A 23,612-nucleotide genomic window follows, 5' to 3' on the forward strand; every position below is an offset into this window, starting at 1 on the left:
TGCAGAGATCGCGTCTTCCTACAATTATGACACGCGTCAGAAAGGTGTGCCCCCTGTGTCTGGCCGTATATTAGATCCTTTTATTAAGAACCTTAAGTTAGTGATGCCTACCCGTGTCTGGCCGTATTGGCAAAAATATTTCGACGTATGCTTCCATTTTCCAATTTTACAACCACAAAAATTAATTGAAAACAATTAATACAATATTTTTTTCAAATAATCATATATAATTATAAAAAAAATATTATAAAAAATTACCTTATAACGAAAGATCGAACGAACTTCTGAATCAAATATAAAATGATTGTCGGGTGTTTTTTACTGGTTGAGATGATTATTGTAGCAGTTTATCGGTTGAAAGGGAGTTGTGAGAGAGTTTACGAGGGAGAGGGGTATTTATAGCGGAGAGGCGATGCTTTAAACTCGAGAAGTGAGGATGCAATTATGCAAGGGGCGGCCATGCATCGCGCCTTGCATTATACATGTCATAATTGCAGGAAGGCGCGGCCCCTGCACAATGCTATACCCCTACGTGGCATAGCGTGTATCCATGTCAGCATAAGACGCGTTTCAGGGGATGCACGTTATCTCACTTGGCGCTAGATCAGCGTAAGGGGCGCTTCAGGAGGTGCGTCTTTCTGCAAAGGGTGTTAGATCGGTAAATAAAGATGAAAGGGTGTCTGACATGTAATTAAAGTTGTAAAATGTGATTTTTCGATGTAATTGCCTAATCTTGGAAAGGGTCTTTGTCTAAATTACATCTTGATTGCTTTAATGGGGGAAAAAAAGGGAAGAAATTACAACCTTTTTCATTACATGCATGGTAGATTTTTTTTCAAGGCTTTCCTTTTGCTGATCAACGTTTGGCATTTGCTTTTGATTGCATCCTTGGAAAAAAAAACTTGTTTGATCTAATCAAATTCAATTATTTGCTGTGGTGTGTACAAATCACACTGCTTTTTGGTAATTAATCTTGTTTATAACATCATTAACTAGCTCATCATCCCAAATCTATTGAAAAAAAATAAAATGAAAGATCTTTTATTTTCTTCTCATCTTGGAAACAGTCCCATCAAACACTTGCCATTCGTTTCTCCTATGGGGGTTTTGAGTTGTGGGAAAAGAAAGTGAGGTGAAGTGGCTGGTTATGATTTGGATTGAGGGCTTTACTTTAATCATGCGTATATATTTTTAAACTTTTACAAAAGTCTAGGATTAATCACTTAATAATAAATATTGTATTGAGCCTAGAGTTTTGGTGGAGTCCTGGGTGACAGTGTTATAATCAAATCAACACAAATTTACCTGCCTCAAATACCAAAATCTTACCTAAACAAATTGATTGTGGTTAAATAAATGGCCAAAAACTTGACCTTTTAATTAGAGTTTCCCCCCTTCTTACCTATGTAGACAGACCAAGATCATTTTGACCTTTTCTTAAATGATATAGCTCATGCCACATAAGTGATGAATATATATGTAATTAATACGAGTAGACTTAATTGTTTTTTCCAAGCTTTTTCATATATTTGAAGGATTATATCTTCATGTTCATATTGAAATCTATGTACTTTAATAGAGTTCGGATAGAATCAAATCATACAACAAAATAATAAGATTAAGAAGGAAATTTTTACTGAGAATTATTGTATCCGCAAAATATTTGTTTCCTCACAATTAATTCCTAGTTTCTGGTAAATATAAGTTTACACACAACAATAAGGGTAGCATCGTTGCTCCCAAAATGGCTATGGAGTTTCTCAAGAGTTTTGTGCTACCAATTAAAAATTTAGACCAGAAACTGCCACTAGAGAAGGCAAATTTTAACACAGCCAACCTGGGCAGCCAGTGCATCCACAACTCTCATCTAAATTCAAACACAATGCCTTTTTGGCTAAGGGTTTCCCTTGTCCTGCCACTCAACTCGGAAACCGGTTTTCAAAATCTTTCTTAAATATTACTGTACATTTCATTGACTGATTCCGATAATCAGATGGCAGCCACTCCACAAGAACTGCAGGATTTGGGAGGGTTACCGAACTCAACGCAAGCAGAAACATCCCAATATATATATATGGGGTATATTAGGCTTTGGTTACTTTATGGCAACATGGGATCACCTGCCGATGCAAGCATCTGCATATCTGTTTCCTCGGCCAACTGCTTCGCAGGATAACCTACCCCGGAATCACCTGCATTAGTTAATAAACTTATATCAGAATGAAGAAAGAGAAATATAATATCTATGACTATAATAACGCTAGGAAGATGATGAAAGAAGAAAATATAGAAGAGAAAGGTCCATTACTGTATATAGAATCAACAGGTGGCTGTTCCATTGATGGATTATTGAAATCTGCAGAGTTTAGATAGGTGATGTCAAGTTTTCTCTTTTAAGTAGAGCAGAAAAATCTTGACAACAACAAGACAAATTGAATACCGAAACCATGGCGTAGCCCTTTGACAGCATCAAAGTTCTTGTATGTATAGCCAACAAAACTTAAATCTTTGGGAGTTAAAAACATCTGCACAAACCCCCCCGGGGGGGGGGGGGTTAAATAAAACTTTAACAAGTGTAGTTTGTTTGTGGGAACTAGCAACTCATGGAATAACGAGAAAAATGACGTTGATTTTCATGGGAAAAAATGCATATATTTCTCGAATCAATGTATTTGTTTCTGTAAAGGTGTTAACACTTTCAGAAGAGAGACCATGAAAGTAGAATTCATATTTTCCCGTAAATTACCATGTCTTAACAAAAAATAAGGAAAAGGAATAAAGTTCTATTTGTTACAGACCTTCCGTGAGGATCCCGAGCCAGTTCTTGCCGATGCTGGAGGATCCAACTGGTGATAATTCAACAAATAGTCAGATTAAAACAGATATCTTTAATTTCACAAAGAAACATATAATGAAGGAAGCGATTAAGTATTTGGAATAAGCAAAAATAAAGTAGAGTTCACTTAATACTTCATCAAACTTCATAAAATTTTGAGTATCTAACTCCCCATTCACTTCAGGTTTAAATGCTGCCTCCATCTCATACAGCTTATCCCATATAATGTCCTTGAACCAAGGATGAGCCTGACAAAATTACATGTCAACAACCATAGGTAAGCAGAAATAGTTGGCGGAAAAGAAATAATGTTTCAATAGATCATAATCTTACTTTAATTTGATTTGCCCCTCCAGTACCCAATCTGTGCTCGACATCGCATAGCAATCTACATATAAGATCCTTTGCCTCATGACTTATCTTCGAATCTTCAGGAAATCTTAGGTGATTCCTCCAACGCACAATCTGACAGTAATTGGCGAATAAAATGTCAGGAAAAAAAACCTCCATCAAGTAATAGTAATAATAGTACACCAAAGGTCAACTGGAGCAGAGAAAAATAAAGCAGACAGACATTTACCTTCCTGCATGTGGAAATTGGATCATCAGAAAAGAATGGCGGGTATCCGATTAGCATTTCATACATAATTGCTCCTAATGACCACCTAAAAGAAGTCAACAAAAAAGGCTGCATTATTTTTATTAAGAGAAATTCACAGAGAAACCGAGTTAGTTTCAGCAATTAGTTCGCTCCCACTATCGAAGTTATTGCAAGAAAAATGATAGATGGTGTTCAGCTAGAAACGTAGAACAGATAAGCATCATGCATGAAGGTGAAGCAAAAAAAAGAGGATAATAAATACTAGATCCAATTGCAATCATGAGAAAGAAAGTGAACTGAAAATAAATATAACTAACCAGTCGCATTCCATGCCATATCCTTTCTTCAGTAGCACTTCAGGAGCTATGTAGTCAGGTGTTCCCACAGTTGAAAATGCCTTCACAGTAAAACAAAAAGGATGGCAAAAAAAGCTGGAAAACTATAAAGGTTTTGAGCCACTATAACATTGTTTATTATAGATTCATCTGGAATGTACTTTAAGAACGCTGCATTAAAACAGTACAACTGTGAAGTAAATTGCGTACGTACCAACTTTCTTCTGTTCATTTGCCAATGCTGAAGCTGCTCACGAGGGCTTCTCCAATTGCTTTTCTCGTTGGCATCAGGAATACATCCATCAACATCCATTGGTTCTGTTATATTTTCATCATCCAGCGGCTTATTCTCATGGATTGCTGGTAAATTCATGCAATCAATAGGCTTACAAAGGCCAAAATCGGATAACTTCATGTGACCATTTTTGTCCAGAAGAAGGTTGTCAGGTTTAATGTCTCTGAAAAGAAAGTGAATGTAAAGGAATAAGATGCGGTAAACCGTAACTTGAACAATTATGAACAGAAATTACCATATCACCTCGTTTCAAAATGAATTCATTAGACAACATAGTAGTGCAAGCTTAAATATTAACCTGTGAATGTAATTATGTTTGTGAATAGACTCGATGGCCAAGATACTTTGAGCAATGTAAAACCTAGCCACATTCTCAGTTAAGGTATCTTCCCTCATCAGCAGAGTCATCATATCACCTCCAGGAAGATATTCCATGATCAAATACAAGTATTCAGCATCCTGAAATGAATAATAAAGTTTTACAATGCAGTGACTTGCAACTTCTGCCAGCAAGTTCCTCTCTGCTCTAACATGTTCGACCTATTGAGTGAAATACATTTGGTTAGATTAGCAGTACAACATCTGAAAATAAATGGAGAATAGACAAAGTATAGAAAAAATGCCTTCTTCTGATGTAGTATACAACAACTTCGAGTTAGTTTTAAAATCAAGGGACAACATGTAGAGAGTGACTACAAACTTTAAGACAAAGAAGCATAATATAAAGGCATAGGGTTGAAGAAACTAGAAAGTTCCACTCTTCTCAATTCTAACTTCAGAGATATCAATTAAATGAATAATAATTTGAATGTTACCTGCCCTCTCTTAAGCATTTCCGATTTCTTTAGCTTCTTCATTGCATAAATATTTCCAGATTTCTTCTCTCGGCACAATCGAACCTGCAGAACAATAAAATACTCTAAGCAGCCAATGCATTATTGGTAATATGAATAAGAAGCAGAAAACAACAATTTCAAATAGAAGGAACAACGAAGCCACTTATGTCAGAAATAACTGATATTTTGACATATAACAAGCATTAGCATTCTAACCTCACCAAAGGCTCCCCTTCCGATAATAGTCAAAGGATCAAAATCACTAACACAAATTTTGTGCCTTTTAAGTCTAATAAACTCTGTCTCTTTTCTCTCTAAATCCTTTATAAGATTGATCTGTTCCTCCTTGGGCACATCTGAAGAAGCTAACTTTCTCTCCAGGACCCATCGTCTGCAATGATGAACTTAATTATGTTATGAACTTGAAATCAACACTATCAACTCCAAGCACAGAACAGTAAAACGCACACACACACACACACACACACACAAAAATCCACCCCTGATTTGGGAGAAGCAGTTTCAGTTACTCCTATTCAATGCTTCACTTCCTAACAAAGAAACCTAATTTAACACTGGTCCAGTAACAGTAAAGAATGGCACTAAGCTACATACCAAACAAGCACCAAGTTCATCAGCTCAAAATAAAAAAATAGATTTTTTTAAGAATTAATTGAAGGTAGGTTCAGCGCTTAAGTTGACTAGAAAGTTCATTGATTCCACCAAATATTAACTAACCTAACATTCAAAGGTCCTATATTTACTTTTTAGAATTTCTCAGCAACCAAACAAAGATCATAAATAATAAAATAAAAGAACAAGCAAAAATGGTACCTTTCTTTGCGTTCTTGAATATTCTTCATATGAGCTCTATAGTGATTCTCGATAAACTGTTTGGCCGCCGCCACCTTCTCCATCGTCAAGCTTGACCCTAACACTTCCTCTCCTCCACTCTCTTCTTCATCTATGCCCTCCATGTCCCCTCTCTCTCTCTCTCCCTCTCCCTCTAAAACCTCTCCTTCACTCTCTCTATATATAAAGAGATATATATTTCCTCCTCTAAAAACTCACTTGGAAGGAAAAATCAAAACTTTTTTCATTGATTGTGCAGGAAACGGCCAACAAAGAAGAGATGATGAAGAGAAAAACAGAGTTCCCCTTCAGTGATCTTCCTCTTATCGTCTACCTCCAATAGTTATACCAAATCAAAACCGTCGACGTGGCGGTCTTTCAGTGCTTCTTTGAAGGCGGGTTCATGCTGGGATAGTGAGATTAGGAGCAGCAGAGTTCGGGTTTTCATTTTATATGTATTATATATTATTAAACAATAAGTTCAATGTTGTCAACTCAGGATTGGGAGAACTCTCACGCGCGGTACTCAACACGCGACTAGCATTCAGTAGAGTGTGAAATTATATTTACCTAATCGAATTATTAGAAAAATTAACATTCTTTATATAAAATTGAGTTTAAATATTATAAAAAATAAAAATATTAAAATAATTTATATGAAATTTAATAATTTAATCTAATTTAATATTAAATATAATCAAAATGTATTTAAACTTACAAATATTGAGATATTATAAAAGAAATTATAAATTTTAGGACAAGAATGCCGCAAGGGACCCAACCCCAATGGAGAGTGGTGTTCACTTGCCCAAAATCCGACATTTTTATTCCTTTTAATTATCTGCTTAGTGATGGGCTGTCTTTTGCTGTTTAAGCCGAAAGTAAGTAAATGAGGGCTGATCTGTTCTCCTACTTCTCACACACAAATTTATTATCCATTACTGTATACAAGCTGTTTATAATTGGGTATTTATATTTTTTTAGTACTTAAAGATTTAGTTTTATTTTTTAAAATTATTCTAATTTTAAAAATTTACCTATATAAAAATTGAAATCAAATCCTCCGTTCTCAAAAATTAATTTTGGTTTTATTTATTTCAATTCAAGAAACCTTAAAATCCAAAAATTAATAAATTGAAAATTTTATCAATAATGAATAAATAATTTTGTAATAAATTTAATAAATTGATCTTAAAATGATTATGAAAATAACTTAAACATCTATTTAGACTAATAATAATCATAATTTAATCAATTATCAGCTTGCATGATGTCAAATCTACAATGTGACACATCCATAAAAAAAATTACAATTAATAGCATATTGCATGGTGTAAAAGGTTATGAGCAATAGCATCTCTGGCTTCCATGGAACTCACCGATCTCAAATCAACTTCACCCACCATCTCATCATCATCTTCAACAACAACAAACTCAGATCCCCATTCACACTCACACTCAAACCCATCACCTCTCATTTCACAAATATTATGCAAAACACAACAGGCTCCAACAACAACACTCAAATCCTGCAACTTGAAATCACTCCTCTTCTGCAAACAACACCATCTCCCTTTCAATCTCATGAACGCTTCTTTAGCAACTCTCTGAATCTCACTAATCTTCTCGTTAAACACATGTTGCGTCCATGTTAACCCTCGTTGATTATAAGGAACCAAAACCCAGTCCATTAATGGATACCCTTTGCTCCCCACCACCCAAACTCCATTCAAAAACCCACCGTTTGCTCTTTGGTGTAAAGCTGATGTTTGCAGCACTTGATCGTCGGTCATCGATCCCGGCCACCCCATGCAAACGTCGGTGAAAACCCCACTATGGTCGACTACGCCTTGTACTGTTAATGTGTAAGATGTTTTCCCGTCCTTTTCCGTTTGGTTTTTGTTCAAATACGCGGCCAGCGATGGCGCCGGCGGGGGTGACACCGGGATATGGGCTGTGTGCATTGATCCGACGACGTTTGGTATGCACGAGATGGCTTCGAACTCTTGTTTTGTTTTCCGTAACGAGTTCGCATCAGGCCACCGTAAGTACTTCGGCATCAAAACGGTGCGTATGGCCGAACAGACCTCGAGGACAGATTCACGGCACGTCTGAATGGATAAACCGAACCGTTTCGAGACGAGTCGAAACGGTTCGCCCATGGCCAACCGAAAAATGCAAACCGCCACTCGCTGCTTAATGGTGACGTCTTTTTCGTCGCGGATAACGGAGTTCAGCTCGGAACAAATGAACTCGAACGTTGATTTGCTCATCCTAAACTCCTTTTTGAATTCATCTTCCGGGTAATCAGGTCCGTCACACTCATCCCACCATAACAGCTTATCCGACCCGGATTTGGTTTCCGTCCTGATAGTGGAAGCCTCCATGGGGCTGGAAATCTTCCTCCTTATACGGCCGTCGGTGTAAAATTCCGGCATGGTTCGAGTTTTTCTCTTGTGGGTTGAATCCGAAATGGGTTTTTCATCGTTGGAACAACTATCTTCTTCGTCAGGAAAACTCTGCTTTCGTCGCTGATTATAGATATCGTGGCCATTATTCATTTTTTTTCTCGGAAGAAAGATTGAAGGGAGGAAGAAAAAAGAAATGACGGGTGTTTGAGTTGCAGAGATGAGTGTTGGATTTGAGGACAAAGAACTTTTTGAAGAGCCGTAATTAGAGAGAAAATCATTGGGTGGAAAGGTGTGGAAAGGTAAAGTGTGTGTGAACGCAGAGAGCTTGAAGTTGACATTTGTAAGACATGATTTGTCACGTAGTCATATGCCTACGGGAATAGGGTAGACATTGTTCATACAATGGAATAAAAGCTTATCCGACTTAGAGTTGTAAAGAATTGTATATTTTATTTAAATTTTAATATCCAATTTCAAGTAATAAATCAATTTTTATATATTAGAAAAAGAAATTTAGTGAAAAGCTTTCAATATAATATAAAAAGAAATCAGACCTTGTGGCACCGAGCCTTGCAAAAGCAGCACTAATTCAGAGACAAGGCTGAAGCTGGAACCTGTCATAACATTAAAATTAATAATAAAAACGTGAGCAAGTGTGAACGCAGCCATTAGTGAGAATAAAATACTAATAATAATCTTTTAAATTACTTTATACTGCGCATCTCTTTCTCTATTGAGAAAAGTATTATTATAGTATTATTTTTACTATAATTTTAATAATATCATAAATATTCTATTTATTGACAGATTAATTCAACTGAAAAACACCTTAAATTTATTTCTATTTTCTTATAATATATGATAATCTAATTCACTAAAATATATACATCAAATATAAAACCATCATTAATTGTGATATCAATGGGCGATTCGTCCTTTTATTATAAAGCGGAAATAAGTATATAAGATATATACAAAAATAAAATAAAAAGAAAAAATGTATGAAAATCTATACATCATAATATTAAAATTTAAACGAATATAAAATTTACAGTGAACTGGACACAATTTCTTCATTTTTCGTTTTGCTGGCACGATTCCCTCATTATTAAACTAATTAAATAAATTAATGAAATAAACGTAACATTAACTATCATTAATTTCATCAGTTTCATATATTTAATGTTAATTACACATAAAAGTAATCTAATAAATCTCTCTACCATAAATATTGTCTTATGACACATGGTACACTCTACTGTGGTAACTGGTAAACATGAATCAACATCGTAATTATTTAATATTTAGAGCTATCAACTATGATACACCAAAATGAGCAAAAATGTATGACATATTAACAATTTGGGGTCTAGATCGATACCTAAATCCTTAGTAAGAAGAAAAGCACTCCCGATCCATCATTGACTTTCCGGACTTTGGCCGCAGCTGCTGAGCAGTCGAAGCAAAAAACAGATGGCAGTCCTGTGAACCAACATACCGTTTTCATCAGTACGGAATAGATCAAGTAAGAGATTTGCCAGCCCATTCGCGTTCCCTTCGCTTTTGCTTGGCTTGCATCCTGTTGAACTTTTCTTTCCCCTTCTCCAAAAGTGTCAACCACCACGTAGTCATTTGGATCATCCTTGCGAGACATACCGTCCTGCATCATGATTCAAACAGAACACTCGATCACTCCGTAAAGCCTATGACAAAAAATTATCGGGGATTTTGCAAAGTTTCCACAGACGAATTTTATAATTTATGTTTTCGGCATGACTAGCTTGGTGCTGTTCTGAATACAAGTACAAAAATAAATGCAGTTGGACAAATCAAACTCCGTAAGAAATCAAATGTTTTATATGCAAATGAAAGAAAACCAACCTTGGTATCAGGAGCAAACTGCAACCGAACCGCTTTCCAGTTGGACAAATCCTCATTATCATCACCTCCAGGCTCACTGCTAGAAGTAGATGGCTTTGTGAAAACAGATTGCTTGAACCTCTCAAGTTTTGCTAGAACCTATGTTTCAAAAAAGAAGGTAGAGTTAGTTCCATTTCCAACATGTGTGGAGAATGTGATTTTAAAATTTAAAAGATACAAATATCGATCTAGGCCTATCATCATTCATTGCTTCCAATATCAATAATAGGGTTTCATAAGCACAGAGAAGACAACTCTATGGTAAAAGTCAAGTTCGATGGGAGATTCTACCATGTGAGAGTTGCATTACAAAGACAGAATGAAGATAAAGTTTAAGGCAATAAGGGGAAAACAACATTGAATCAGAAATTTCATAACATACTTCATCTTCACGTCCTTGAATTCTACGTTTCTTCTGTTTCTGCAATAGTCTTTCTCATTCAGCCTCGCTGAACAACTGTAAATCTCCATCAGCTTTAGCCATGCGCTCAGCTCTGGCTTCAGATCCGACACCCCTTTTCTTCAGGGATAGCTTTCCTACATTTGGTTGGTCATCATCAGTACTTTCATCATTGGATCTGGTGTAGATTTACAGAAACAAAAAGGTTTGAGTTATATAAGCAAAAGGAAAAGGCGACAATATATTTCGTACCTTGAATAAGCAGGAGGCAGCAGAAAGAGAAGGTGATAATGTTAGAAAAGACGCAACAACAAAATTAAGATGGATATACGGATCAAGTCATGGCCAAAGTCAAACCAACACAACAGAGAGGGGAAAAAAGCTTTAGATGTTTACCTTCGTGCAGAAATTTTATCGTCAATTGGTTTAGAGCTCCCTGCACATAGGTTCCAAAAGTCAAGACCAATTTTAAGGCAATCACTAACTAATAAATAAACCAGAAAGAGGATGTGGACTAGAAAAATATCTCTCTGATAACAGGCCAATTTCCATGTATTTAATATCGATAAGTTTATCAAAATCTTCGGCTAAATTCTAACAACCCTAAATCAAGTGCATCATATCACTGAACAAGTACCACTTGAAATTTCAAGGTCTAGACAAATAATGCTCTTTCCTTACTAGATGTTACAGATTGCTCTAATTGCGCCATGCAAACATTGTGTATAAGTGATTCACTTCGATGACCTAAGCAAGAGATAAATCTTACAAAGCATAAAGCTCTTATGAGTTATGATTGCAGGAATATACTTTTCCGGACATTATTTCTCCAACATATTATAACAACATCAATACCAAATTAACCATATGCTAAAACACAGATATTGTACTATGAATTCACATCTTGTATCATGCAAAACCTAAATACCTGCCACTTTTACATTTTTCATGATGGTGACAGTTTTAAGTACTTCTCCAGTTTTCTCTTAATAATATCTAAAATTGTTTCAACATTACATTGAACTCAAAAGGTACCATGCGTCCATGCCTAATTGCATGTGCTCACACGCACATGACAAAATTGTGTGGAATAAACTACATATATAACAGGTCTACCTTACTGATGGATTTCCAATGACCATTACAGGACCTGGAAATGTAATGCAAGGAAAGGTCATAGTATCCTATATTTATGTTTTTATCTTTAGAAGAGATTTTTAAGACTGAGCCAAAACCTGGTTTTATGAGAATAAGCACTGTAACTAGTAGTTTTTGCACTTCACACTTCTGTTTAAATCCAAAAGACAAAAGAGTTCCATGATGAATAGTTACCGTTTTGCATCTTTTGCTTTGATGGGAGAGCTCCAATCTCCTTCCGTCTGTTTAGTATTTGACAGCGCATTCGAGCATCAAAACTGGCCTCATCATCATCGCTATGATCAAGGGAATATGAAAAATCAGCATCTGCATCTTTTTTATCTCCTTCTCTTCTTGATCTAAGAGCTCCCCTCACAGACAATTGCAAATCCTTAGCAGCTTTGGCAGCAGCTAATTCTTGCATCAAATAGTTGCATTAAGTAAATGGAAGCAAGATTCATTAACTGCTCATTATACGGCAAAAACACTCTGCAACCCAACATAAATATCACTGGCTAATGGTAATAAAGAGAATGATTGGAAGAAGAATTTTTGTAAACAAGAAAAGTGTGCTTCAATTAACTTGGTTTGAGCATTGTTTCGCAATCTATTCAAGTATAGAAAAAGGTGAGGGGAAATAAACATCAAGACAGATACGGGATCTTACTTGTTCTTTATCACGAGCTTCTTGCTTTAGGAGACGTGAATCATCCAACACATCATGACTACCCTTAATCTTTAGCTTCACTACTGCCAACTCTCTCTCTTCTTCTTCAGCTTCTTCGCCAAATGACAGCAAGTTCAGCTTTCTGAATTCTCCAAGCAAAACATACAACTTAAGCAATAAGAATGCATTCATGATGCTCAAAAGAGAGTGCTCAATTATGGAAGAAGAAGACTTACTTAACAGCTTTCTTCTTTGAATCTTTGTTCTCAGCCTCAGCTGAAGGCAGGATCAAAGGCCTCGAAGTTACTTTTGGAATAATATCTTCAAAAGGGTTCCACAGGACCTAAAAATAGCAGCTCACAGTATAAAAAATTAAACCAGCCGACATAATGCTCTTCCAATAAACTAAAAACTAAGGACAATAAGCTGTTTACAACACACCAAAGGATCTGGTTAATTATTTACTTAAATGAAAATATAACAAGGAAATTTTACCTCGATGGATTTGATTTTAGGAGGAGGATCCAAAGGCCGGTCATCCTGATCAGTGTCGACCTCGCCTATCCTCAGAAGATTAAATATAGAGTTTCCAGTAACCTACCGAAATGAACAATCAGTTCTAGTCACACTCAAGAATCAATTACAATATGGAATAAACAATATTAGAATGCAATCACCTGTTACCTTTCCAAAAATAGTGTTCTTTTTATCAAGCCATTCACATTTATCCAAAGATATAAAGAACCGACTCCCATTGGAATGCGGCGTACCAGCATTGGCACAAGCAACAATACCTCTATGATTAAACCTTAAACGCGAATGAAACTCGTCCGAGAACGTACTCCCGTAAATACTTTCTCCACCTAAAAACAAAAATTCAAATTCATAACTAACAATTTAACTAACCCTAACCCTAACTAATTCAAAACGGCTAGAGCAAATAAAAAATGATGAATAACATGGGGGGGGGGGTTTACCGGTGGGATCACCGCCTTGGACGAGGAAGCCTTTGATGATACGATGGAAGATTGTATTATCGAAATACTTGTCAACAACCTATACACCTCCCTTCTCCTCTAGGTTGTGGGTTCAGTACATATTAGAAAACAAAATTCTTATTTTCCTCCTTAAATAGAAATTGTTCAAAAATATCACTAAAATACCTGAAGATTAAAAATTCTTAAAATTTCTAAAACTTTTAAAATATATATATATATTTCCTCAAACTAATTTGACTGATCTTCTACATAGAAATTCTTCAAAAATCACAAAACACGTTGATGTCGTTCTTTTTAAAAAATCGTCTTTTTTTTCATGAGACTTATATTTGTGATCTTATATTCAAAATTGCCTTCTTTCACAATTACAGTTGCATGCATTTCTATCCACCCACAACTACTTTCTTGAATTTGGAGATCGTCAAAAATAATCTCATATAACCTCCAGCAAGCTACCAACCGAAACAATCTATACTTAGTCTCCATTTGTTGTGTATACAAGATTGAAACTTTGAGAATTATCGTGTTTTGTCTACCATTGACATATAATATAATGAGAGAAGTCTCAATACTATATTGCATTTTTGGGTTACTGAAAGTATAATCGCAAATTTTTGAGTTACCTCTTCTCTCCGATCGCCAATATTTGTATATGTTTTGTGACTTACATTTAATGCTTATCTTATTATTAGGTCACTGAGATTTGATATCTATGTAAACTATTTAATCGTCATAACCGACTATCATATTTATTGTATTCCATTAATTCTTTATGCTCGTTGTTATTGTATTTTCATTTAATGAGCGTTGATTTCATTTGCTAGAATGGTTTCTAATTTTCTTATCGTTTTATATTTTACTTGATTATAATGTTTAATGTATGTTGATGTTTAACATAAATTATCTTTCGACTATAATGTTTAATGTATTTATAATAAATTAAATTTCAACCTCATAAAAACTAAAAACATTGAAGCAAAAACCTTAAACAATGATCGATAACCTTTAACCTTAAAATCCTAGAACCACTTAATCTTAAAACCTTAAACGGGTGATCAAAATTAGAAACTAGAAACGATAAAATTCAAGAAAGATGTGCTTTGTAAAACATAAGTTTCTCTTTTCCAAATCAATTATGTTACGTATGATAACATGTTATATAAAACATATTTTCTAAAGAATATCTCATCCAACGTGGTAATTTTTTTTATCATTTTCATAAATAATTTTTGAAGGCGCAATAATTATAAATAAAAGATGGTATATTTGAGTATATTTTGTTGAAAATTTTCAAATAGGCTAGCGATCGTAGCAAAAACTGCTTATAAAGGCAGCTTATTTCTCTTACAGATTACAGTTTTTACAGGCATGGACCTGGTCAATTTGCTAAAACAAGCCACGGCGAAACATTGTAGTTTCACCTAAATACCAGGAGAAAAAGCCTAAAACTAGGCCTATATCTTCTTTTCTTCCTTCGTCATTCCCATTTAGTTTTTGTCAACAAAGGCCATAGCAAGCGGTGGAGGTGGCATTGCCCCAAATGGTCGCAACGGCGGTGCCTCTTGTGGTGGTAGAAACTTGATTCTGTCATCAACCACACAAGTTTGATAGCAAACACCACCATTTCCAAGAGCCCCACAACGTCGTTTTTTGATATGGCTCCTCGCTTCTTATTGGATGACAATGCACCACCAATCAACACCACTGCCGTGGCCATCGACAGAGACAAGAACAGCTCTCACGCCGTTCGTTGGGCTATTGATCATCTCGTCATCTCCAATCCGTTCATTGTGTTGATCCATGTTAAGAATAGTTCCCGTAAGTACCCCCTTCTCTTGTTTTCTCATATTATCATGGTAAATATATATTTTGGTACCCGAAGTTGGCTTCACGTTACAATTTGGTATCTAAAGCTAACTTCAGATATCTAATTAGACTAAAAAAAGTTTGAAGTACCAAATTGCAACTTGGAGGTAAGTTCAGGTACAAAAATCTATCCTATTACTATCATCATCTTTTCCTTTGGTATGTGTTTTCTTTGATCATTTTCATGCAGAGAGCGAATGCGAATCTGACGACGACGTAAACAAGCTCTTCGTCCCATATCGTGGCTACTGCGCTCGCAAAGGGGTAAGCAAGCATTTCTCATGAACAATTGTTTGAGAAATGGTAAAACTCAGGGACATACAAGATTTTTCATGTAAATTTAAGAAGTTATATAAGAAATTTAGAGAATACAAAATTATAAAATTTTATGATGAGAAATTAAACAATCAATAAAAAGTACATAGAAACTACAAAAATTTGAAAATTTTAGGGGTACGATCACACCACAGTAATTTCATTCTATCCCTAATCAAAATTGAAGCTAATAAATTATCTAATTTCATTTTCAAGTTCAGATTCAAATGAAGGAGGTTATTCTTGATGATGCTGATATCTCTAAAGCACTTTTGGACTACATTAGTAGGAACTTGATTAACAACATAGTCCTTGGTGCAGCAACCAGGAACGCAATATCAAGGTTTAATATTTTGTTTTAACGACCAAAGTTCAGTTCTGGGTTTTTCTTCTTCTCTGTATCATGTTCTAACAAACCAAAGTTCAGTTACTTGTCATATAGGAAATTGAAAAGTGACATCCCAACTACCTTGATCAAATCTGCACCAGATTTTTGTTCTGTGTATGTGATTTCCAAAGGCAAGATATTGATGGTGCGAGCAGCGCAACGACCCGTGTCGAACACCGCTGCTCCACCGAAGTCACCTCTAGGAATGCCATTGCAGTTTACGTTGGATCAAAGCGAAGACGATGGATATAGGTACGGAGAAGTCGGTTACATTTTTAGTACTGGCACAATGTTGACATTGCGTGGTTTACATGTAGCAGAGGACAATATATGAAGGGAGTAGCAGGAAATGCAGGACCGGAGAGGCTTTCTTTTGATAATTCCTCAAGAGTACCTATGCGTGACAGACCCCGAAGCGCTTCAGGAAATATGTCATGGGACATTGATGAAGTCCGAGGACCGTCATCGCCGAGACGAGATTCTTTGTCAAGTGACATAGAATTTCCTGAAAAACTTTCCCTCGGATCTGTTGATATGTCTGACACAGATCTCGATTTTGATGTGGGTTCAAGCGGCCATTCGGAGCCATTTCAACAAAGTGCGGTAAGAATCTTCATCCCTTCGGTGTTTAGCCTCTGTGTTGTGTTTGACAGAACTGCTAATCATAATATGATATGACCGTGAGTTTCAGAGAGACATAGAAGATGAAATGAGAAGGTTAAAGCTTGAACTTAAGCAAACCATGGATATGTACAGCTCGGCTTGCAAAGAAGCTCTTACAGCCAAGAAAACGGTGATATATTACTCTCATATTCTCTACTTTTCAGTTTCTATAGATCCAATTAACAGTATCTTCCAAGAAAATTATGAAACTTCAAGTCTTAAATATAACAAATCTTTGATTTTATTCATGAGAACAAGAACACAAGAATCTAATAATGGAGCTCAATTCTACCATTTCCTTTTTTTCTAATGTCTAAAGGCTGTCAAGAACATCATTTTGAGAACTTTATTGACTTTATTTCTGAGTGCAGGCTAATGAGCTTCATCAATGGAAGATGGAGGAGGCTCGCAGGTTTGAGGAAGCCAGGCAAGCTGAAGAAGCAGCTCTTGCCATGGCAGAGAAAGAGAAAGCTAAATGCAGAGCTGCGATCGAAGCAGCCGAGGCAGCACAGAGGCAAGCAGAGATGGAAGCATATAGAAGAAAACAAGCAGAGTATAAAGCTAAGCAAGAGTCAGATGAGAAAAACCGGGCTTTGCATACCTTGGCAATTAACGATGTCCGGTACCGAAAATATACCATAGAAGAAATCGAAGAAGCTACTGGAAATTTCACAGCCGAAAACAAAATCGGAGAAGGAGGTTATGGACCTGTTTATAAAGGCAAACTTGATCACACTCCAGTTGCCATCAAAATTTTGAGACCAGATGCTGCTCAAGGGAAGAGACAATTCCAACAAGAAGTTGAGGTTCTTTGCAGCATTAGACACCCTAACATGGTCCTCCTACTCGGTGCATGCCCCGAGTATGGATGCTTGGTATATGAATACATGCACAATGGCAGCTTAGAAGACCGACTATTTCGAAAAGGCAATACTCGTCCGCTTTCATGGAGGAGACGATTTAAAATCGCTGCCGAAATCGCAACTGCACTTCTGTTCCTTCACCAATCGAAGCCGGAACCGCTAGTGCATCGAGACCTTAAGCCTGCTAACATTCTCCTCGACCGCAATTTCGTGAGCAAAATTAGTGATGTTGGTCTAGCACGGCTAGTTCCCCCTTCTGTAGCTGACAGTGTAACACAATATCACATGACTTCGGCTGCAGGGACCTTCTGTTACATAGATCCTGAATATCAGCAAACAGGCATGCTAACGACTAGATCGGACATATATTCTCTCGGAATAATGTTGCTCCAGATTATTACGGCCAGGCCTCCGATGGGTATCGCTCACCATGTTGGAAAGGCCATTGAAAACGGAACTTTAGCCGATTTACTTGATCCAGCTGTGCGAAATTGGCCACTTGAAGAGGCTTTATCATATGCTCAATTGGCAATGAAATGTGCAGAGCTGAGGAAGAGGGACAGACCAAATCTTGCCACCGTTATAGTGCCGGAGCTTAACCGGTTAAGGGACATTGGATACAACAATAATGATTCTAGCAGGAGCAACCATGGACCTGGCAGCACTTGCCGGTAGCAGTGCGCACAGCAGTAGTGATGTTATTCGCAGTGCAATCTCAAGTTCGAGGATATCATCTCGAAATAAGATGGTGCTGCTGAATGAAGTTCCAGATGAGATTGAACTAACATTGCTTGTGAACAAAATGGAAACGAAACGATTCTGAATTGCGCAATACGACATCGGAAATATGTATATAGCACTTGCGAAAAGGCTGCTCTTGTATAGGGAGGGGTCAATAGCAAAGAAGGGTCTAATGAACGGCTTAACTTGTCTCCCATGTTGACAGATGAATTGTAGTATAACGGGCTAATAAGCATGCAAAAGAATTTTTATTTATTTTATACGTGGTTTGAAATTTGATTATTAACATCATTAATGATCACGAATAATTGATCATAGAATCATAACGAAAAAAAATAAACAAGCATATAATTTTTTATCAATAAAGCACTTTCAAGAGAAATCATTAACAGAGTTGTTATAATATCTCACAAAGTACACTCGACTCGATTAAACCTAAAACCTCTAATAACATATTTTATATTTGTACGGACAACTAAAATCCTACAATAAAATCCAACCTAAAAATCCTTGCCTTTATTATATAGCTCCTCTTTCTATATAAATTTATTAAATAAATCATATTATAAATTTTAAGATCATTCGAATAAAATTCACGTTACAATCTCTAGCAAATGATTAAAGACATTCAAACATATTAAAGTAACCGCAGTCTGCAAAAAAAAAAAAATAAAAGATTGAAGCTGCTTTATGCATCTTGATTATACACATTAACATTACAATATAAATACACAAATGAGATAATATCATGAATTAATCATATATTAATTTACATGAACAATATTTAAAATATTATCTTTTGAAGTAATAATTAATACAAATATTTTATTTTCTAAAACTACTTATATACAATCTCAAAATAAAATAATTTAAATTTTTATTTAAAATTCAAACATAAAACCGATAATTTAATATATAAATTCTTTAATAGTTCACCGATAATTATATATTGAATAGTTTTAGAAAAAAAATATTATTTTTACATAACATTTCTCCCTTCACATGCGCTAATTAATTCGATTTAATAAATTTGCAAGTTATAAGAAAATATCAAAATATAGGAACAAAAACGTACAAAACGATGCGTTTTAGGCGCCATCCTAACGTTTTGCTTTAGCATTCAGCTTCAGCGGCCAAAAACCTTAATTAATTCTTCGCTTTCTCGATTTCACATCTCGCTCTCTAGTGGTCTCACGCGAATTAAACGCAGGTAGTTTATTTTTATTTTTTCTTCCTTTTGGTTTTAGAAATCATGAGATAATCCCTGAGTCCACTATTACATGTTTGGTATCTTAATTCTCCGCTTCTAAGATTTGTGAATTACAATTCATATTTCAGGAAGTTCAAAACTCTCCGTTTTTTTTCCCATTAAGGCTGGTCCAATAATGGATTCCGAAATGCAAAATGGTGTGAAACAGAAACAACCAGCGCAGAGGATACAAATATACCCACCCACTACCGCTGGAGTTTCTCCCTTTTGGATAGGTGCTCAAATTAGATCTCTTTTACTCACAGTTATTGGCCTGCATTGAGTCGATACATGGTGCTTTAAATTTGATCTTTTGTTTTGAAGCTAAGTATGAAAGAGATGCTAAGAAGTATTGGGATCAGTTCTACAGGCGGCATCAAGATAAAGTTAGTCCTCTTGCAGTTTTTTAAGTTGTTTTCACCCCTTTTTATGTCTACTAAGGTCATTGTTGAGATGCTGTGTTATTACTTAAATGCACTACCTCTACTCCCCAAACCCGGATTTTGAACTGGCTGTTAAATAATGTTAAATGCTATAATAAATACCTAAGGTTGAGGATCGAATGCTACAAAATTTCGGTTTAGTCTTTGTACTAGCAATGGTTGTGACCAACAGCAAGGTTCTTTTTGGGATCACTTCTAAAAGCTGCAACTTATATAGAACCACTGTTACATGAATTTTACTATGTTCTTTGGTATAGTGATTTTGAAATTGTTTAATTCCTATTGTTTCAGTTTTTTAAAGATCGGCACTACCTGTACAAGGAATGGGATCAATACTTCTCTGTGAGTCGAAGCTAACTATTTTCTTCTCTTTGTTTTTGATTTTTTAATTCTTCAAGGTTTTTTGTTTCCTTTTTTAACTAATTTTTTTTTATTAAATCAGGGAAGCGGAAGAAAAGTTATTTTGGAGGTAAATCACTTAACATTTTCACTTACATATTATCTGTTCAATATCTATTTGGTAAATAAATAGACTGCCCACTAATACTATTTTCCTGAGTTTGAATCCGCAATAAGTTCTCTGTTAATGCCAGGTTATTTGGAAATGGACTTGTTTTAATTGAGTTCTAGTAAATGAGAATAGTGCTAACATTTCTGCTTTCCCTATAAATTCTTATTTTATTCCTCTAATTTTTTTTTGATAAGAGATTTTATTCCTCTAAATGGTCTGGTAATCTTATTCGAGATGCCCTTATTGTTGAAGTGAATGGTGTGGCAAACCTTGTTGAATGTTGGTAACTATATATGGTAGAACTTGACTTTACTGTTCCTTATTGTGTGTGTTAAGTAGTTCCCCTTCTTGTCTAATGTTCTTAAATTCTCATGTAAGGTTTCTATATATTATAGAACTAATGTGACCTTGGTAATCAGGTTGGCTGTGGTGCTGGAAATGCTGTATTACCTTTAATTGCTACATACCCAGAGGCTTTTGTTTATGCATGTGACTTTTCACAACACGCAGTTAATTTGGTTAAGGTTTAGTTTCTTGTCCTAATTGTTCCAAATTAGATAAAAAAACTATTAACAACAATTAACGGCAAATATAGTAGACCTAAACCTAGTTATCTTAGTTATCCCGGCGTTTACCTTTTCATTTAGGTTATAAGAACAAACATTGTATCACTAACATTTACTCAAACACATGCATGGTCCTTTCAACGTTAGTAGTCAGAGTTGTTCTGTCATTCTGCCACAACTCTGAATTTTTTAAGCTTTTAAATGTAGACAAAGCGATGGGAGAGAAAGAAAAAAGAGTTGATGCAACTTGGTGTGTGTGTATATATATATTATAATAGGAGGCTGAGTTCCTATTATTTGAAAATTTAGTATGAATAGGTATTGCAGCTTGAATGAATTATTTTCCCATATTATTGTAGGCACATAAAGACTTCAATGAGACTCGTGTAAGTGCTTTCGTCTGTGACCTGACCACTGACGACCTTAGCGAACATATTTCTCCTGCCTCTGTCGATGTTGTAACCATGGTATTTGAATAATCATTTGGATATTTCATTATCTGCCATGAGTGCTCATGTATCTTTTTTTTTTCTATCAACAATGGCTGACATTATAAGTAGATTTTTGTGTTATCTGCAGTATCACCAGAGAAGATGCCTTTAGTCTTGCAGAATGTCAAAAAAGTTCTCAAGGTCATTGATAATATTTTTGCATAATAGCAATATTTATAAATATTTCTTATCTACCTTGCTTATAAAACTAAACTTGGTAACTTTCTTCATTTTCAAATTTTTTGTTATCTTTCCAGCCAAATGGTCAGGTGCTGTTCCGAGACTATGTTGTTGGTGACCTTGCTCAGGTTGATCTATGCACATATCTTTTAGCACCATTTGAGTAAAATTAATGTGCTGAGATCTTATAATCTGTTAGTATCTTCTTGTGATAATCTGCGAACATTCTTGGTTTTTCGTTTTCAAATAGCCATAGGTGATGTTTTCCCTCTTTTACCGGAGTCCACATTGCTTAACTTGATCTTGTTCTTTACCGAGGTGGCTACTCTGCTTCTGATGTGCATTTTCATGTATACCTTGATTTACAGGAAAGGTTCTCTACCAAGGATCAACAGATCAGTGAAAAGTTCTATGTCAGGGGTGATGGCACTGTATGTTCGAGTCATTTTGTGCTTTAGTTTTAATATTTTCTCTTTTAAACGGGACTGATTTTACTCTACCTCTTTGCTTTTCAGCGTGCTTACTATTTTTCTAATGAATTCTTGACAAGTTTATTTAAAGAACAAGGACTTGATGCTGAAGAGCTTGGTTTGTGTTGCAAACAAGTTGAGAATCGAGCTCGTGAATTAGTTATGAATCGGTAAGGGATCAATGGTTTAGCAAGAGAACATTTTTCATTCCCCTTACAAAATATTAATTCTGACTTCCTTATTTTGAGGATTTTTTTTCTCACTTTACTTGGAAGAACCTTATGTTTTCCCTAAAGGAATTGCGTTGCCTGTTATTTTAGGCGTTGGTTCCAAGCTGTATTTCGCTTTTCAGATAGTGTAAACTATAACCCTGCTTCAGAGGCTCCAACTAAGTCTGACCTATGTTGTCAAGGGAACAGCCAACCAAAGGCTGATGCAGAGCCCATTAGTGATTTTGTAGTTGACATGTCTGAAGGTATGGCGGTCGAAATGTTTGGAGTTCCAACTAATAATGATAACGAGGTAAATATTTATATACTTATTGAAGATTGAATGAATGATATATTCACACACATATATATATTTGAACAAGAGATGTATCCTTGTTGCTCACTGTTTCCTTCAAATACATCAAGTTGTTCTGTCTTTTATGCTTCCCTCAGGTTATTAAGATTGAGCTCGGTGGATGTGATTTCAAGATCAACGTACTATCCAAAGAGAACCAACACACCTGCAAATCAACTGGCTTGATGTTGTGGGAATCGGCTCGTTTGATGGCTGGCATCCTCGCTAGAAATCCAAGTATTGTTGCAGGGAAAAGGGTTTTGGAATTGGGGTCTGGCTGTGGAGGCATCTGTTCGATGGTTGCATCTGGGTCGGCAAGCATTGGGGTCGCCTCTGATGGAGACAGGAAAGCACTCGATCTGTTGAACCAAAATATCACATCAAACCTTAGACCACCATTTGTGAATAAACTTGTTATAAAGAAACTCGAATGGGGAGACAGAGATGATATCAATGCCATCAAAGCCATGGATAATGAAGGCTTTGAACTCATCATCGGAGCAGATGTCACTTACATTCCTGAAGCTATTTTACCTTTGTTTTCAACAGCAAGAGAGTTGATTTCGTCCAACAGAAGTGCCGAGGAAGGCCAAGCACCTGCACTTATCCTCTGTCATATCTTTCGACGAGTCGATGAACCATCTTTACTTTCAGCCGCATCTCGGTATGGTTTTAGATTGGTAGATAAATGGGTGAAAGGAAGTCCAACCGATAAGTCTCGTAGCTTGATCAGCTCTTGGTTTCCAGAGAACAGTTTCGAGGACCATATCCCAACTTCAGCATTAAATATCATGTATTTCCAGATAGATTGAATTATCTATCACATAGGATTTCATTTTATTCATTGTTTTTTTCTTCTTCCTGTTTTCACTTTTAAAACAAGTACTTTATATATTAGCACTGAATTCATTTTTGCAGATGTAGTAAAATTGTACCCTTTCCCCTCCTTGTTACAATAAAAAAGGGTTTAGTTTTATCTACTTAATTATGCTTATTTTTTATTATTATATCGTT

General features: G+C 35.7%; 4 protein-coding genes and 1 pseudogene across 5 annotated transcripts; 2 read left to right on the forward strand and 3 right to left on the reverse strand.

The window, feature by feature from the left end:
* Positions 1 to 1,646: 1,646 nt before the first annotated feature.
* Positions 1,647 to 6,066, reverse strand: LOC120192568 (serine/threonine-protein kinase tricornered-like). Its single transcript, XM_039195325.1, has 13 exons — positions 5,738 to 6,066; positions 5,120 to 5,294; positions 4,883 to 4,966; positions 4,366 to 4,607; positions 3,987 to 4,230; positions 3,755 to 3,834; positions 3,417 to 3,501; positions 3,170 to 3,301; positions 2,971 to 3,084; positions 2,799 to 2,846; positions 2,441 to 2,525; positions 2,309 to 2,356; positions 1,647 to 2,192 (listed from the first exon to the last, which is right to left on the reverse strand). The coding sequence occupies exons 1-13, from the start codon at positions 5,878 to 5,880 to the stop codon at positions 2,101 to 2,103; spliced, it is 1,572 nt and encodes a 523-aa protein (XP_039051256.1). The 5' UTR covers positions 5,881 to 6,066; the 3' UTR covers positions 1,647 to 2,100.
* Positions 6,067 to 7,033: 967 nt separating this feature from the next.
* On the reverse strand, positions 7,034 to 8,438 carry LOC120192570 (protein ALP1-like). Its single transcript, XM_039195328.1, has one exon. The coding sequence runs from the start codon at positions 8,314 to 8,316 to the stop codon at positions 7,069 to 7,071; it is 1,248 nt and encodes a 415-aa protein (XP_039051259.1). The 5' UTR covers positions 8,317 to 8,438; the 3' UTR covers positions 7,034 to 7,068.
* A 1,233-nt stretch (positions 8,439 to 9,671) lies between these two features.
* LOC120192530 lies at positions 9,672 to 13,669 on the reverse strand (annotated as a pseudogene).
* Positions 13,670 to 14,943: 1,274 nt separating this feature from the next.
* Positions 14,944 to 18,351, forward strand: LOC120192531 (U-box domain-containing protein 52-like). The gene is made up of 7 exons (XM_039195298.1): positions 14,944 to 15,106; positions 15,345 to 15,418; positions 15,691 to 15,812; positions 15,897 to 16,109; positions 16,178 to 16,460; positions 16,549 to 16,650; positions 16,892 to 18,351. The coding sequence occupies exons 1-7, from the start codon at positions 14,944 to 14,946 to the stop codon at positions 18,056 to 18,058; spliced, it is 2,124 nt and encodes a 707-aa protein (XP_039051229.1). The 3' UTR covers positions 18,059 to 18,351.
* Positions 18,352 to 19,249: 898 nt separating this feature from the next.
* On the forward strand, positions 19,250 to 23,580 carry LOC120192389. 2 transcript variants are annotated; one of them, XM_039195177.1, is made up of 14 exons: positions 19,250 to 19,330; positions 19,447 to 19,609; positions 19,698 to 19,759; positions 20,108 to 20,158; positions 20,259 to 20,285; positions 20,747 to 20,851; positions 21,253 to 21,360; positions 21,454 to 21,525; positions 21,642 to 21,692; positions 21,933 to 21,995; positions 22,080 to 22,204; positions 22,355 to 22,556; positions 22,697 to 23,412; positions 23,489 to 23,580. In XM_039195177.1, the coding sequence occupies exons 2-13, from the start codon at positions 19,510 to 19,512 to the stop codon at positions 23,408 to 23,410; spliced, it is 1,680 nt and encodes a 559-aa protein (XP_039051108.1). In that variant the 5' UTR covers positions 19,250 to 19,330; positions 19,447 to 19,509; the 3' UTR covers positions 23,411 to 23,412; positions 23,489 to 23,580. The 2 variants fall into 2 exon arrangements, with proteins under 2 accessions (XP_039051108.1, XP_039051109.1); XM_039195178.1 differs by having other exon boundaries at positions 19,277 to 19,334; positions 19,463 to 19,609.
* Positions 23,581 to 23,612: the final 32 nt, after the last annotated feature.

This window comes from Hibiscus syriacus, unplaced genomic scaffold, assembly GCF_006381635.1.
Source record: "Hibiscus syriacus cultivar Baekdansim isolate YM2019G1 unplaced genomic scaffold, ASM638163v2 tig00116975_pilon, whole genome shotgun sequence".
NCBI classification, from domain to species: Eukaryota; Viridiplantae; Streptophyta; class Magnoliopsida; order Malvales; family Malvaceae; genus Hibiscus; species Hibiscus syriacus.